Source organism: Anguilla rostrata, chromosome 1 (genome assembly GCF_018555375.3).
Source record: "Anguilla rostrata isolate EN2019 chromosome 1, ASM1855537v3, whole genome shotgun sequence".
NCBI classification, from domain to species: Eukaryota; Metazoa; Chordata; class Actinopteri; order Anguilliformes; family Anguillidae; genus Anguilla; species Anguilla rostrata.
In genome coordinates this window covers 69,561,764-69,574,937 of record NC_057933.1, presented here as the reverse complement: position 1 = coordinate 69,574,937, position 13,174 = coordinate 69,561,764, and the positions used below count along the sequence as shown (strand labels likewise).

At 40.5% G+C, this 13,174-nt stretch overlaps 1 protein-coding gene across 1 annotated transcript; it reads right to left on the bottom strand.

Annotated features, from left to right (window-relative positions):
- Positions 1–6,328: 6,328 nt before the first annotated feature.
- s100a10b (S100 calcium binding protein A10b) lies at positions 6,329–9,333 on the bottom strand. Its single transcript, XM_064354445.1, has 3 exons — positions 9,179–9,333; positions 7,431–7,597; positions 6,329–7,113 (listed from the first exon to the last, which is right to left on the bottom strand). Exons 2-3 carry the CDS (start codon positions 7,569–7,571, stop codon positions 6,949–6,951), a joined length of 306 nt encoding a protein of 101 aa, XP_064210515.1. The 5' UTR covers positions 7,572–7,597; positions 9,179–9,333; the 3' UTR covers positions 6,329–6,948.
- Positions 9,334–13,174: the final 3,841 nt, after the last annotated feature.

The window sequence follows — 13,174 nt, the reverse complement described above, 5'->3', positions numbered from 1 at the left end:
CGTAAGGTGGTCCTGCAGCTTACTGGATGCATGCTATTGCACACGACCTGCGGCATGTCAGCCGTTTTTCCAGCCCCTGTTCATTCTGCATCACACCCACTCAAGGCACCCCACCCAGGTCTTTGTCTCCTCACAAACAGTCTGGGTCCCATGAAGGACACTGTGGATTATCCAGGTCCTTTTATGTGTGAAGTTGAAGCCCGAATGGGGTGGTGCGTTTATGGTGTCAGTTCAGGAATGTTGCTCTGTAGATGACTATCTGTGAATGCACAAACTAAACAGAACATAAACTAGAATGTTTATCATGGGTGGTTTGTGAATACTTCTCACATACACAACTATTTTAGTGTGCATTTATATGCACTCACCAGCAGCTTTATTAGGTACACCTGCTCATTAAAGCAAATAACCTGCTTTCTAAGCCAGGAATCATATGGCAGCAACTCAATATGTAAAGCATGCAGACATGGTGAAGAGGCTTAGTTTTTTATTCAAATAAACATCAGAATGTGCAAGATGCATTGTCTAACTGGTTTTGACCATGGTATGCTTGTTGGTGCCAGACAGGATGGTTCCAACATCTCAGCTGCCCCCCCACCCCCGAGGTTTTTAGGCACCACAGTCTCTAGAGTTTACCGAGAATGGTATGATAAAAATCCAATGAGTGGCAGTTCTGTGGCTGAAAACACCTCCCTAATGAGAGCAGTCCAAGGACAATGGGAAGACTTTTTCAAGCAAACAGAAAGGCCACAAATGTTAAAATAAGTTTTTTACAACAATCTCAGAACACGCCACACATCCAACCGTGCAGAAAATGGAATACATGAGCAGAATACCATGCCAGCTTCCATGCCTGACCACTAAGAACAGGAAGATGAGGTTACAGTGGGCACTTGATCACCCAAACTTAATGACTGAAGATTGGAAGAACTGTGCCTATTCGGACACATCTAGACTGTTGCCGTGACATGCAAATAGTAGAGTCAGAATTTGGCGTAAGCCACATGAATCAATTTATCCATCCTGCTTGTGTCAAAAGTGTAGGATGGTAGTGGTGATGTAATAGTGTGGGGAATGATTTCTTGGCATACATTAGTCTCCTTAATGCCAGCTGAGCATAATTCGAATGCCACAGCATGCCTAATCTTTGTTTCCAACCACGTGCATCCCTTTATGGCCAAAGTCTATCCTTTTTCGAACTGATATTTTCAGCAGGATAATGCGCATCACCTTAAGCTGGTTCCACAAACATGACAGTGACTACAGTTTACTCCAATGGCCTGCACAGTCCCTAGATCTCAATCTAATGGAGTACTTTTGGCATGAGGTAGAACGGGAACTTTGCAGCGTGAATGTGTGACTGAAAATCTGCATGCAGGAACTACGTGATGTCATCGAGTCGGAATGGTCCAAAATCCCTAAGGAATGTTTCCAGCACCTTGTTGAATCCACGTTGCAAAGAATTCAGGCTGCTCTGGAGGCAATAAAAGGGGGTACCTGGTATTAGATAGGTGTACCTAATAAAATACATTTTCTTCCTCTAACACTCAGGTTCAGGCACGTATCTGCATGCCTGGATATCCACCCACCGCCTGAAGCTCAGCCTTGGAAAGATAGACCTCCTGTTCTTTCCGGCGAAGGGTTGTGCCCAGATCGGATCGCAACAAACCACCCCCAGCCCCACAGGTTCTCACAACATCAGCAGAAATCTTCCCCTTTCTCCACAAAGAGGTGACATAGCTGCTCGTTCAAGCACATCTGGACCATTGCAACACCTTGCTGTAGGTAACAGTAGCTCAGTCTCGCAGCCTTTCTCTTTTATTCAAAGGCTGACTGAAATGAATTTGGAAAAACGCCTCTTGGGAGTGTGGGAGTTTCCCCAAGAAACTGGGGAGTGTATTTGAGATCACATGTTCTACTGTCTTGTTTGGGCGGTCATACAAATATATTAGCAGTACATTTCCAAATAATTTGCCATTTGCAGTACAGGCAAAAAAGACTGCCCTGTGATTTTTTTTAACAAAAACTTTTGATAGATTAGAATTCTTTTAATTTATGTACATTTTTTGAAGAATGAACCAAAGTACATTTTGTTCTCAAATTCTACCTACAATAACACAAAACGTTTTACTTTAAAATAATCTTAAACACAACTTTTCTTGAAATAGCCTCCTTTGGCTTTTATTAAAATTCAAAAAATCATTGGTCTATTAAATCATTGCGTAAAGTGGGAGGTGGAGGGGTGGAAGGGAATTGGACTGGTAATTAAATTGAGAGAAATAGTATCTACCTTAATTTTTTAGCCTAATGACTTAAGTTTGTGGTGCAAGTAAAATAGGCACCAAAGTCACAAGAAATATGGCAAAATAAAAGGAGTTAAGCTTAGATGTGTGGCATAAAGTAAACATATTGTGGCAAGAAGGTTATTCCCAGCGAGAAATCACAAAAAAGCTTTAAATTTCCAGGTGCAGTGAACCTGTTTTTTTAATTTTTTTAATTTTTAAACAAAGAAACAACATACAGTAGATAGCAACAGTGTTTATCAAATTCATTTCACTCGGCCTTTGAATAACAGACAAAGGCAGACTGGTCGTAAATATGTATTTAAAATATTGGTTTATATAAAGAAAATAGAATAAATAGCAGTATATTAGTTTTATGAAAGTCAAGGAAACAGACATGTCTTTCACCAGCTCATTACAACACACATGATTCTGGCTCTACTGACATTCTTGTGGAAACACAACTGGATGGATCTACAGTTGTAGTTTATTCTATGATTATATGGATGCATGGGTCTATAATTGGCATAATTATAAGTATTTGTATATCCATGTTACGTTTTGTATGGCAGTGTGGGTGCATGGATATTTTTTCTCTGAAATGTTTAGACAAACTTGGGTGACCATGGGTGCTACATTAACTGCAGCAACTGACAATTTCCTTCAATCATGTTTAGGCATGAAATTATAGCATTCATATGAGTGAAAGTTTGAATCTCCCTCATCTGATGGTATTGTTTTCAATAAATTTAGTAAATGTGAACTTAAAATATTAATAAGCCTACATGCAGACAGCAATTATGCTTATGACCCATCAGAATTGCTGTTGGGCCTGGGCTCATTGCATCTGTAATACTGAGCTTATAGCGCAGGAGTAGCCAACCCTGGTCGTGGGAGGCCGCAGGATCTGCTGATATTTGTTTTCATTTTAAATACAACAACTTCTTTAGACCCCAGAAACCAGGTGAGGTGAGGAACCAACTGTGTAATCGACTGTCTTAATTGTTCAATTAAGTGCTGGGTAACAACAAAAACCAGCAGGCCCTGCGGCTCTCTAAGACCTGGGCTGGCCATTTCTGTAATAGTGACTGAACATTCAAACACATCTTTATGTGATGTTACTGTCATTCAGTAAAATTATTCTACACTTCAGGCAGAGATATATTAATAGGTTGGTTTGCCAACAATGCGTCTCCTCCTCCAAGAAATGAAAATTGGGAGTGAAATAAAAAAAGGTAAATTGGCCATTGCATTTCCTTTCCTGACATCTAGTGGTGAACATTATAACTTCATACTCACCTATTGATGACGTGACACCCTTTGAATAAAAGCACTTAATCTAAGCAAAATGTGACTGGCAGAGGAACAAGGTTTAAATGATGTGCATTGAGCCAGCTGTATGGGTGATGACGTCATCATATAATGTGCCTCATTACAGTGCAATGTGGAAGAGGAGTGCACTCAACTCTAACGTAAAAATTAAATAAATACATAAATAAAATAAATAAATGTTAGTGTTGAGGGGCTTGAGGGTAGACATTGGGAGTAAGGGATGCAGGGATAGAATCTATTAAAGCCAAACAAAAAAAAATATTTGTTCATAAAATGATTGAGAATTCCTTTGCTGACATCTAGTGATATGCTTCAGTGCTGCAGCTTTGCAGTCTTGTAAAAATAAATAAATAAAAAATAAATAAATGTCCAGTGCATGCTTACATAATTCCCCATCCATCGTTACCCAGCAACCTTTCTCTTTTTTTGCCATCTGTAAATTATGTTTAAATGTAGGCAGATGGGAAAGAGAGAAATGTTTTAACATCCATGTTACATTCCAGGCACACCAAAAACCTGCAGCCAAGTATTCCCCCCTTTACTCCTGTGGCAAGTAATGCTGAAAATAATTTATTTGATCATAAAAATAAATAGTCTTTGAATTAAGATATAGGTCTAATTACAGTCCAGTATCATTTTGAAAGCAATTGAGCATTTCTCTGAAATTATAGTTCGTATCTTGCTCATACTGCAAGACAACACCACCATTCACATGAACTGATATTTTTAACTGACATTTCGATTTTCACGTATAGATCAGGCCTAGTGAGCAATGAATAGGCCTAAAACACTCACCAAGATTTAGGAGAATCTTTCAGCGATTTCTGAAGATTCAGTCCGTCCTTCCTCAAGAGCAGAGCAAGGTGTAAGAAGGTTCGGTGACTCGATGTACCAACGGGTACATGCATAACAAATCAGATTTGTTAGTCATGCTTGCCCTTGTGACTTGAAAATATGTATGTTATTCATAGCATACGAGACTTCAAATGCAGCTGAGTTTTATAGATCGGGCTGTTATGTGCATCATAAATAAGGTTTGCTACTTCGCTAGTTCAGTAGGAAGGACACCTCTCTCTTCAATGTGCTGAAAATTTCCAAATCATTCCTTTGACCAATCTTCTCCTTTCCTGTGTATTCAAGTTCCTCTGGTTCTTTGCCTGCAGGCATCAGTGTGTCACTCCCTTGTGACATCTGTCCTGCGGAGCCACTGTGCATGCGGGTTTTCATGCCAAACATTTTTGCAACCGCTGCATCCTAAAAAAACTTCTAATTGTTTTTAGACGCCATTTATAACTTTATTGTGGATGGCTTACCCTCTTCAGAGCATATGTCAGAAAGGGCTATACACACAATATGAAGAATAAATGTTCACATTCCATGTCAATTCATCAGTCAGATCAACTAGTGATTTCATTCTCTGTAATGTGCATATGAGCAATTATTAATTTAGAAAGAGGATACATTTTAATTGAATATAGACTGACAGCTGAGATTGACAGTTGGGATCTCATTGTGGAGGTCTTGGCATATGGTCAACAAAACTAAACCATTTGTGGATTTTTAAGTAGAGTAGAAAACCATAACAAATGGTAATAAGCTAAACAAGCATTGTGCTAAATTAATTCCAAGGGAAAATAAATGATAGAACTTTAACATATATATTCAAAGAGCCAAATGACCTTGGTTTAAGATCTCATCCAATAGTAATGCAGACAAAAACCCCAAACACCGGTCTAACAGATCAGAAATTCTCCTCAGGAGGCAGGTGTGGATGTGTCAATGACTACTGTCTGCAGACGTCACAAACAGAACTGCAGTGGCTGCTCCACAAGATAAAAACCACTAGTTAGCCACAAAAACAGGATGGTCAGGTTATAGTTTGCCTAAAAGAGCCTGCAGAGTTCTGCAAAAGCATCCTGTGGACAGATGACAGCAAGATTCACTTGCATCAGATGGAAGACAAGAGAAAAGTGTGGCGGTCTAAAGGAACTTCCCCAGATTAGTTAGTTGGACTCTCCTTACCAAAGGTTGTGCACAAATCTTCAGAAAAGGTACACACCACACACATCAAAAACAAATTTAGTCGGAGTTGTCGAGAATGTGGTTGTATGTGTAGCATTAAGATTTGCCTTCACTTGAACTAAGGGGCCTAGCCCAAACCAGCCCCAGACCATGGGGTGTCCAGATACTGTTGGTCATGTAGTCTGTTACATTCTCGTGATTCTGTTACTGTGTATTGTCCTGCTGAACAATTTCCCGAGGATTCATTTTTATCTGTCTGGGCCTCACAGTCATGCTTTTACATTGAAATTCCTTGTAATAAGCTAATCTTCCTCAAATTGCTTCTTCTGTTTCAGTAACTTCCTCCTTTTATCATTATACTTTCATTGTGTGACCTGTTTTTGTTACAGTACTCAACAGGCTATACCGGCCTTGTCATCTTTTTGTACTACCTTTTGTGGGAAGCATTTTGAAAGCCAATATGGGCAGCACTGTATACAAATAAAGTGTATTATTCTTCTGACGTTTGAGTTACACGTGTTGATTTAACATTTGTTTGTGTACTTACTCAGGAGAAATCAAGTTAGATGTGCATTCCCTTAGTATCCCATTTTATCTGAGAAAAAACTGCCTTATATTTTACATCAGATTTGAAAATTTCCCACTAACAAAACGGGTCCACCAAAAAACAAAAAGCCTTCAACACCAGCTAACCAAGTGCAAAGCCGTATTTTACTTTGTTTGACAAAAATGGGCAGACAGAGCATAATGCATAGCTATATTGTGCACAATTTCAGGTGACTACATCTGCACTATTCAGTTTCTGAAAAACAGAACAATCATCTCTCCCAACACTGCTGGGTTATTTCAGTCTGCACCTAGGTGTAGTGTAACAAAGCAGGTTGTAGAATGTTCCACTGTTCTGTGACAAAGACTACATGATCTCATGCACACAATTCAACATGGCGTTCTATACATGACTGCTACCACTAAGGCTAACAAAAGCGTTTGATCTTCAACGTGCCACAAGGTATAAAAACACAACAGAATATAGAAGAAAAAAAAATCTAACTCTAGTGACGATACTTTTTGGTTGCACACAGAAGCATCAAGAAACATGCAAGGTGATTACGGCTGTTCGTGGTGAATGAGAATACATATGCAATTCGATCACTTTTCACACCCCTACCATAGAAGCACAGACAGTGGCACACAGAAATCCAGATACAGAGACACACACACAAAAAAAGCAAAAGCGGCTATAGGTTCTGAGGATGGTCAGTGTTTATTTGGCTTCCTGCAAAGTTAACGCTGTCTCTCCATTGTTCCTCCTTCACTTCTTGCCCTTCTGCTTCAGCAGGTGCATCTGGTAGCACTGCTCACAGGCGATGGAGAGCCCCACCACCAGGGACACAAACTCCTTGAAGTCCACCTCCCCATCTCGGTTGTCATCCAGGCTTTTCATGATACTGCCCACCGCATCAGGGTCCTTCTGGGACTGGGGGCATAAGAAAGGAACGGAGATGGAGACAATGGGAGAGGTAGAACGGAAGGGTAAGAGTGGGAGAGAAATACATTGTGAGTAACAAAAGCAAGACCATTAACGGTCCATAGCTTTGTAAATGAGAATTTTTCTTTCTCTCTCATCACGTATGGTATGACTATTTCAGTTTTCTATTGGTTGATTTCTATTGGCCATTTGTTTTTATTTCTATGTTCGCTTCAGCAATATGAGTGCATTCCTTGTCACGTCAACAAAGCCATCTGAAACTGAACCGAGAGAGGCATGGAAGGAGCAAGCATAGAGTGCCCTACTTTGAGAAACCCAGACAGTTCGCTCTCCATCAGGGTCTTGAGCTCGGCGCGGTTCAGGGAGTTGCTGTTGCCCTCCTTGGCGGCGTAGCGGTGAAAGACACTGATCAGCATCTCCATGGCGCGTTCCAGTTCTGAAGGCATGGTTCCGGCGGGGATTTACACAAATGCTGAAACGAGGGAAGGCAGAGTCACTGTGCAGCCCACTGCAACGCTAGAAACATCAGAGCAAGATGATGAGAGAAAGACAGCGAGTATTCTGCATGGGAGAGATTCTATATAGTAAAACCGCACCATCGGTACAGTATCTTCTACTAATAAGAAAATACTCTCATCTCTTCTTCAAATAAGTGCACATTTTTTTTAAACGTATATGAAAATTAAAAAAGAATCTAATCAAAGAACAGATTTAGGTATTTCAGAGACTGCAACACACATGGAAACAAATTTAGTAAAGCACAGTGCATGCTCTGTATCGTCCGCCCACACTGACACTTAAGGAGGGAAACTGCAAACGGTAGGCTACAGTACAGGAGTTACATTTTATTTAATATACTGCAATACTGTAAGGAAATATACTGCTATTCTATAAATACAGTAATAAGAGGAAGAGGGTACTGAGGTCTACAGTTGGTTAACACCACAGAGCTGAGATAGCAGAACATTCACCAACAAGGCTACAGCAAAGGAAGCTGGGAAATTGTTTGCCTTGGCTGCTTCAGTACGTTCTTTGGCATTGGTCCATGACCAAAGCTTCCTTCCCAGCCACTCCCCTTGCAGTAATCTTCACATTTTCAGTGGACTGTAGCATGCCTGCCTCTCTCTTGCTCACCCAGTCTCTCACTCGTGCTCTCTCTCTCTCTAAATGGAGGGCCATAGCCTCCCTCTCCCTCTCTCTCTCTAAATGGAGGGCCATAGTCTCTCTCTCTCTCTCTCTGTCTGTCTCTACAGGGAGGGCCATAGTCTGAGGGATGATAGGTGAAAGGTGCAGAATTGGGAGAGAGACCGCTGATAAAGTATAGGTTCATATTTAAATGGAAAAATGAGCAGAGCGGTTTAAATATGCATGGGATTAAGCAGTTTAAATATAATCAGCACAATCGATGAACTGAAATTTGGTCGATAAATCTGAAACTCGAGCACAGGTAATTACAGACAGAAGATATAACTTAACTCCTCCAATGGCCAACACCCTTTAACGAACCGATAAAAATATGAATGTGTATTAGTCCAAGCAAGTGAACTGAAAAAAAGAAACGAGTCGTCCCTTATTCGAATAATGGAAGCTTAAAGTAACAAAAAAGGCCTATATGAGTTCCGCGGAAGAACGACTGAGATTCAGGAGAATATTGTGGACGCACATCACCCAAACGAAAACGCTTTACCTTGAATGATTGCGTGTAGATAATGGCATAGAAACATAATGGATTTATTGAAAACATTTATTAACGATTGTAACTCAAAGCAATATACTGGCAAATATGCCCCATTATATTGGTAAAAATATAAACAACAAAGATGTTCGTTCAGATCCTCTAACTATCGGTAACGGTCTTGCTTAGTCATGTCTCGTAGTGCCAAAAGTTATAAGACAAGGGCACTACTTTACTTAAACTGCACGATGCATGGGATAGGCGTTTTAATTAATGAGGCTCAACGTGTTTTAAACGATGTACCCTCCAACTTCCAACTGTCCCATTCTTAAACTTACAGACATGCCTGATAAACAAGATAAATTTACAAACTCTTACCAGACAACTGTAGGTGGAAGCAGATGGAAAGCGCAGGACCAGAGAAGAGCTTTGGCCGAGAATTTATATGCGGGCGCCGCCCAGTTTCCTGCGTGCACGAGCGTTGAGTTCAGCCCAGCTTGAGTGCGTCAAAAAATGATTTGCCACTTTGGCTAATGCTTACAGACTGGATAATTGTGCTATTGTTTGCATGTCCAAGGAATTTTGCCTGAATAGCCAAGTCTATTAACTTTGGTAATGTGCACCTAATAAAGAAATCAGATCTTTTAAAATACCTAGCTGTATCATAATGTCAGGCTGTATGCTAGGATATGCTAAATGTATAAATGTGCGTCTGTGGGTGCACGCCCAATAAAAGTTCATGTTAAATTGAAACGTTCTGCGTTCCAGGCATAGCAACGGAAAATGATAAGAATCTGCTAAATACCAGTTATGCAGTTATGGAAAGGCATACATGAACTAAACTAAACTGAAACTAAACTATTGACTGAAATCAAGTTGCTGGTCACAAATAGCACCAACAATTGCCTAAATGCTTCACGGTTCCTGGGATGATGCTATAATTTCTTGTAGTCTACAGAACTCAGACAGAGGGACAGTCATTGTATCAGTAGAATTACAAGGCATTTCAGCTACTAAGGTCATATTTTAAGAACTCCAAGCTGAATGACTTTAATGCCACGTTCTTCCGTATCTGACAGCTATCCCTGTAGCTGTCACTGTTATTACTATGTTAACTATTTGTTTTTTTAAAAATATAGTCAATGTCAATATTTTTAGTAGAAGTAGTGGAGTGCAGTTTTTTTTTATATTCAGGCTGACACCATTGATAATTTCGAAACAACTAGTGACTGAAATAGCATGAACTGCTGTGCTTCACGCCCTGAAAATCGCTGCTATGTCTGTTAAAGGAGGAAAAAATGGAGTGTGGAAGAATCACATTTTTTCAGTAGGTACTGTACCGCGATAGGATAAAACTCAGTAGGGTTGGGCAATGGGTGTAGGATTTCAAGTGTGTGTGTGGGGAAGAACAATTTGTCCCGAAACATAATGTACATAACGTAATGTAGGCTATATCGTTGAATTTTCAGATTCAGGTGACCAAAAATGGAAAAGGGAGAGATGATTAAATATATGGGATAACTAGAATTGAGCGAGGTTTGGCACCACTGCCGGATGCGTTAAGACCAGTTAAAAAGTCAATATTGTCTTCTGTTCTCTATGACAATGTATGACTCACTTTCTTACTTCCTTTATCATTTTGGGTGCGTGCGTCCCAGCACTTGTATGTATGTTCCTTTTCTCCACTACCACCTTGTCTCTTCAGTAGCCTACCCCAGAAACCGATCTTTGCCTCCTCCCTTCCTCCAGTGTCCCAGTATCGGAGGACACGAGTGAAGCGGCTTCAAACTCGGCTCCACATCGCCTCCCGGTAAAGCCAGGATACATCGATGTTTCCTACTGCAGAAGTCTTTTCACACATCTGGGTGACATCATCGCGCTCACGCCCACAGAGATGTAAAAAACCATTCCACAGTATTTGACGTAAACTTGAGATGATGGAGAAGTTGAATTTCCCCAATTATGCAAGATATTTAGCCGAATTTGTGTGTGTTTCAGTTGTTTATTATCATACACAGCATTATTTTTGTGCACCTCCTGCTACAGTAGCTATTTCAGGAATGTAGGCCTACACGCGATTCAGTCCTCTACGAAGTGCCAAAAGAATGGAGCAATTGCGCACAGTCTTTTTTCATAAATAAAGCCCCGAGTGGCTCGTCTCGCGTTATCACTGGAAATGTGTTTCCTTCAGTAACGTTAGTGTGTGCAGAAAAAACCTCCTCACGCACGTTACAGGGCATTTTCATTTACTGTTACAATTGTTCCGCCCCTCGGTTACAATTGTACTGACTGGTCACATTAATGTAATACTTGTACTTCGTTTTAAATCTGACTCGATTAAACATACAGTAACTGAAACGGGTAATGACTACAACGACATGTCAACGCTGTAAAATCCACCTCGCTTTTCATCTCCTTGGTGAACCTCAGTTGACGCCACTGAGGAAAAGTAACTCTGAGGTTAACTCGAGCTCTTGAACAAGCGCTGCTTTTTTCTTTGATGGATCTGGGCTTCGTTGCTAGCTAGCTAACAACAAACACTCCACTGAAATTTAATCCCAAACCACAGGCTCTGTAGCCACACCCATGCCTCCCCACACAGAAAAGAGCACCACACCCAGAAAAGTCCCAAACACATTTTGGAATAACAAATACAGGTAAAGATGCACAATTTCTGAAAAAGTGCATTTAGACAAAGATTGCCAGTGAATCACAGATATGCCTTTGCATGGTTTATAATGTTTCCAAAGTAAAAATCCAGCACGGTATGCCTTTAATCAGAAGGAGCGGTGAGAAAACTGCGTGTCCCACCCACCACTTCACTTTAAAATACAGAGCCAGTAATCAAGGAGGGTGAGGCATCAAATGCATTGGAAGTGCAGTTTACATACGGTCAAGTTGTGAGCACAGTAAAGTCTATGTGCCACATGTGCACTCCTGAATAAAGTCACCCACCACTACATTAAAAAAACTGAAATTCTTGTGTTCCTAAGTAATACATACTATGGGAAGCCTTTTTTAAGGAGGGGGGGGGGGGGGTATTTTGGGACTGAGTCCCTTATGAATCCCTTATGACTGAACAGTGCAGAGACCGGCTGTGTCAGTGTTTGTTGAGGTTGAGGTACTGTACTATCACATTCTTTGCATGTCTTCACCTGTCCCACACTCTCAGTCACTTAAAGTGTAAGCCAGTTCCATTCATTGGTTTTGCTTCAGAAGGTACTGTCTGCTGCCTCCTGTTCATGTGCATTCTTTTTTTTTTTTTTAATATTCAGCATTTTATGAACTGGAACATGATTACTGCAATTACTTCCGTGAAAATCAACCTAAAAGTAGCTTCCAGAATATGTAGAACTGCATATTGTTTTTATTAAGGCCATCTGCTTTGGTGTCCATAAACTTCACGTCAAAGAAAATATTTACTGCTGTACCAGAATGTTGTCATCAGATATTCAGGCTTGTATTTTGTTAAGTCAATCCTTGATGATTAAGCCTGGCCTATAGAGGAATTGTGGAGAGACAGCAATTATTATGCAGACCTAACAGTTTTTCTCCACTTGAGTCTCATAACATACTAAATTTAAAGCTTCTCTATATTTGTTGGAGGAGGTATGCTTATTTATGGTTCAAAGACACAGCACTGGTATAAAAACCAATATTAGGTATAGCAAATATTAGACATGACCTCTGGCGGTTACTCTTAACTGTAAACAAACTTTGACCCACCCCTTATAAACTGCTGGGCATAGGATATATCATATTCAATTGTGCGCAATACTGCCATGTGGGTACTGGGGGATTTCTAGAGTTACTAGAGAGCTTGACTATGTGCAGTATGTTTAATATACCCTGGCTGTGTCCTCCCACAGGCATTATGACTACAGACAGCACCCCAGGCAAAGTGCCGTGCTCCAGAATACAAGCGCAGAGTCTTTGACAAAATGTAGAACAACCAAGATATCACTAGTTCCAGCTGCAGCCCTGGTTTTTTCCAGTGATGTAATTCAGAAAAAATGCGTAGCAAATGTGTCTACACACACACACACAGAAACAGAACATCAGGTCCAGCTATGTTCCCTGACTCTGCATACTGGCTACATCTGGAATATGAGGGGCTTTGCAGAGATAAGAAAGAAAATACCCCAGTTCACAAACTGGGCAGTGAAAGATAACACAGCTGCAATCATTCCATTTGCTGCAACTCAGTGGTTGTAAGCATGCATGTATTTCAGAGACATGGAATGGAACATGGAATGCAAAAGTCAATTATAAATGCAAATGCATCATAAAAACAACCAAACACAGAACCAGTCCCATTGATCGTGGCCAGTGCGTCAAGTTTGGCTCACAACTCTGGGAGCCATCCCATTACTC

Bases quoted from the DNA above. Each gene is read 5' to 3' on its own strand.
- s100a10b (XM_064354445.1), bottom strand. From the start codon at position 7,571: ATGCCTTCAGAACTGGAACGCGCCATGGAGATGCTGATCAGTGTCTTT. The intron at 7,114-7,430 runs GTAGGGCACTCT...TTATGCCCCCAG, and splicing joins AACTGTCTGGGTTTCTCAAA to TCCCAGAAGGACCCTGATGC.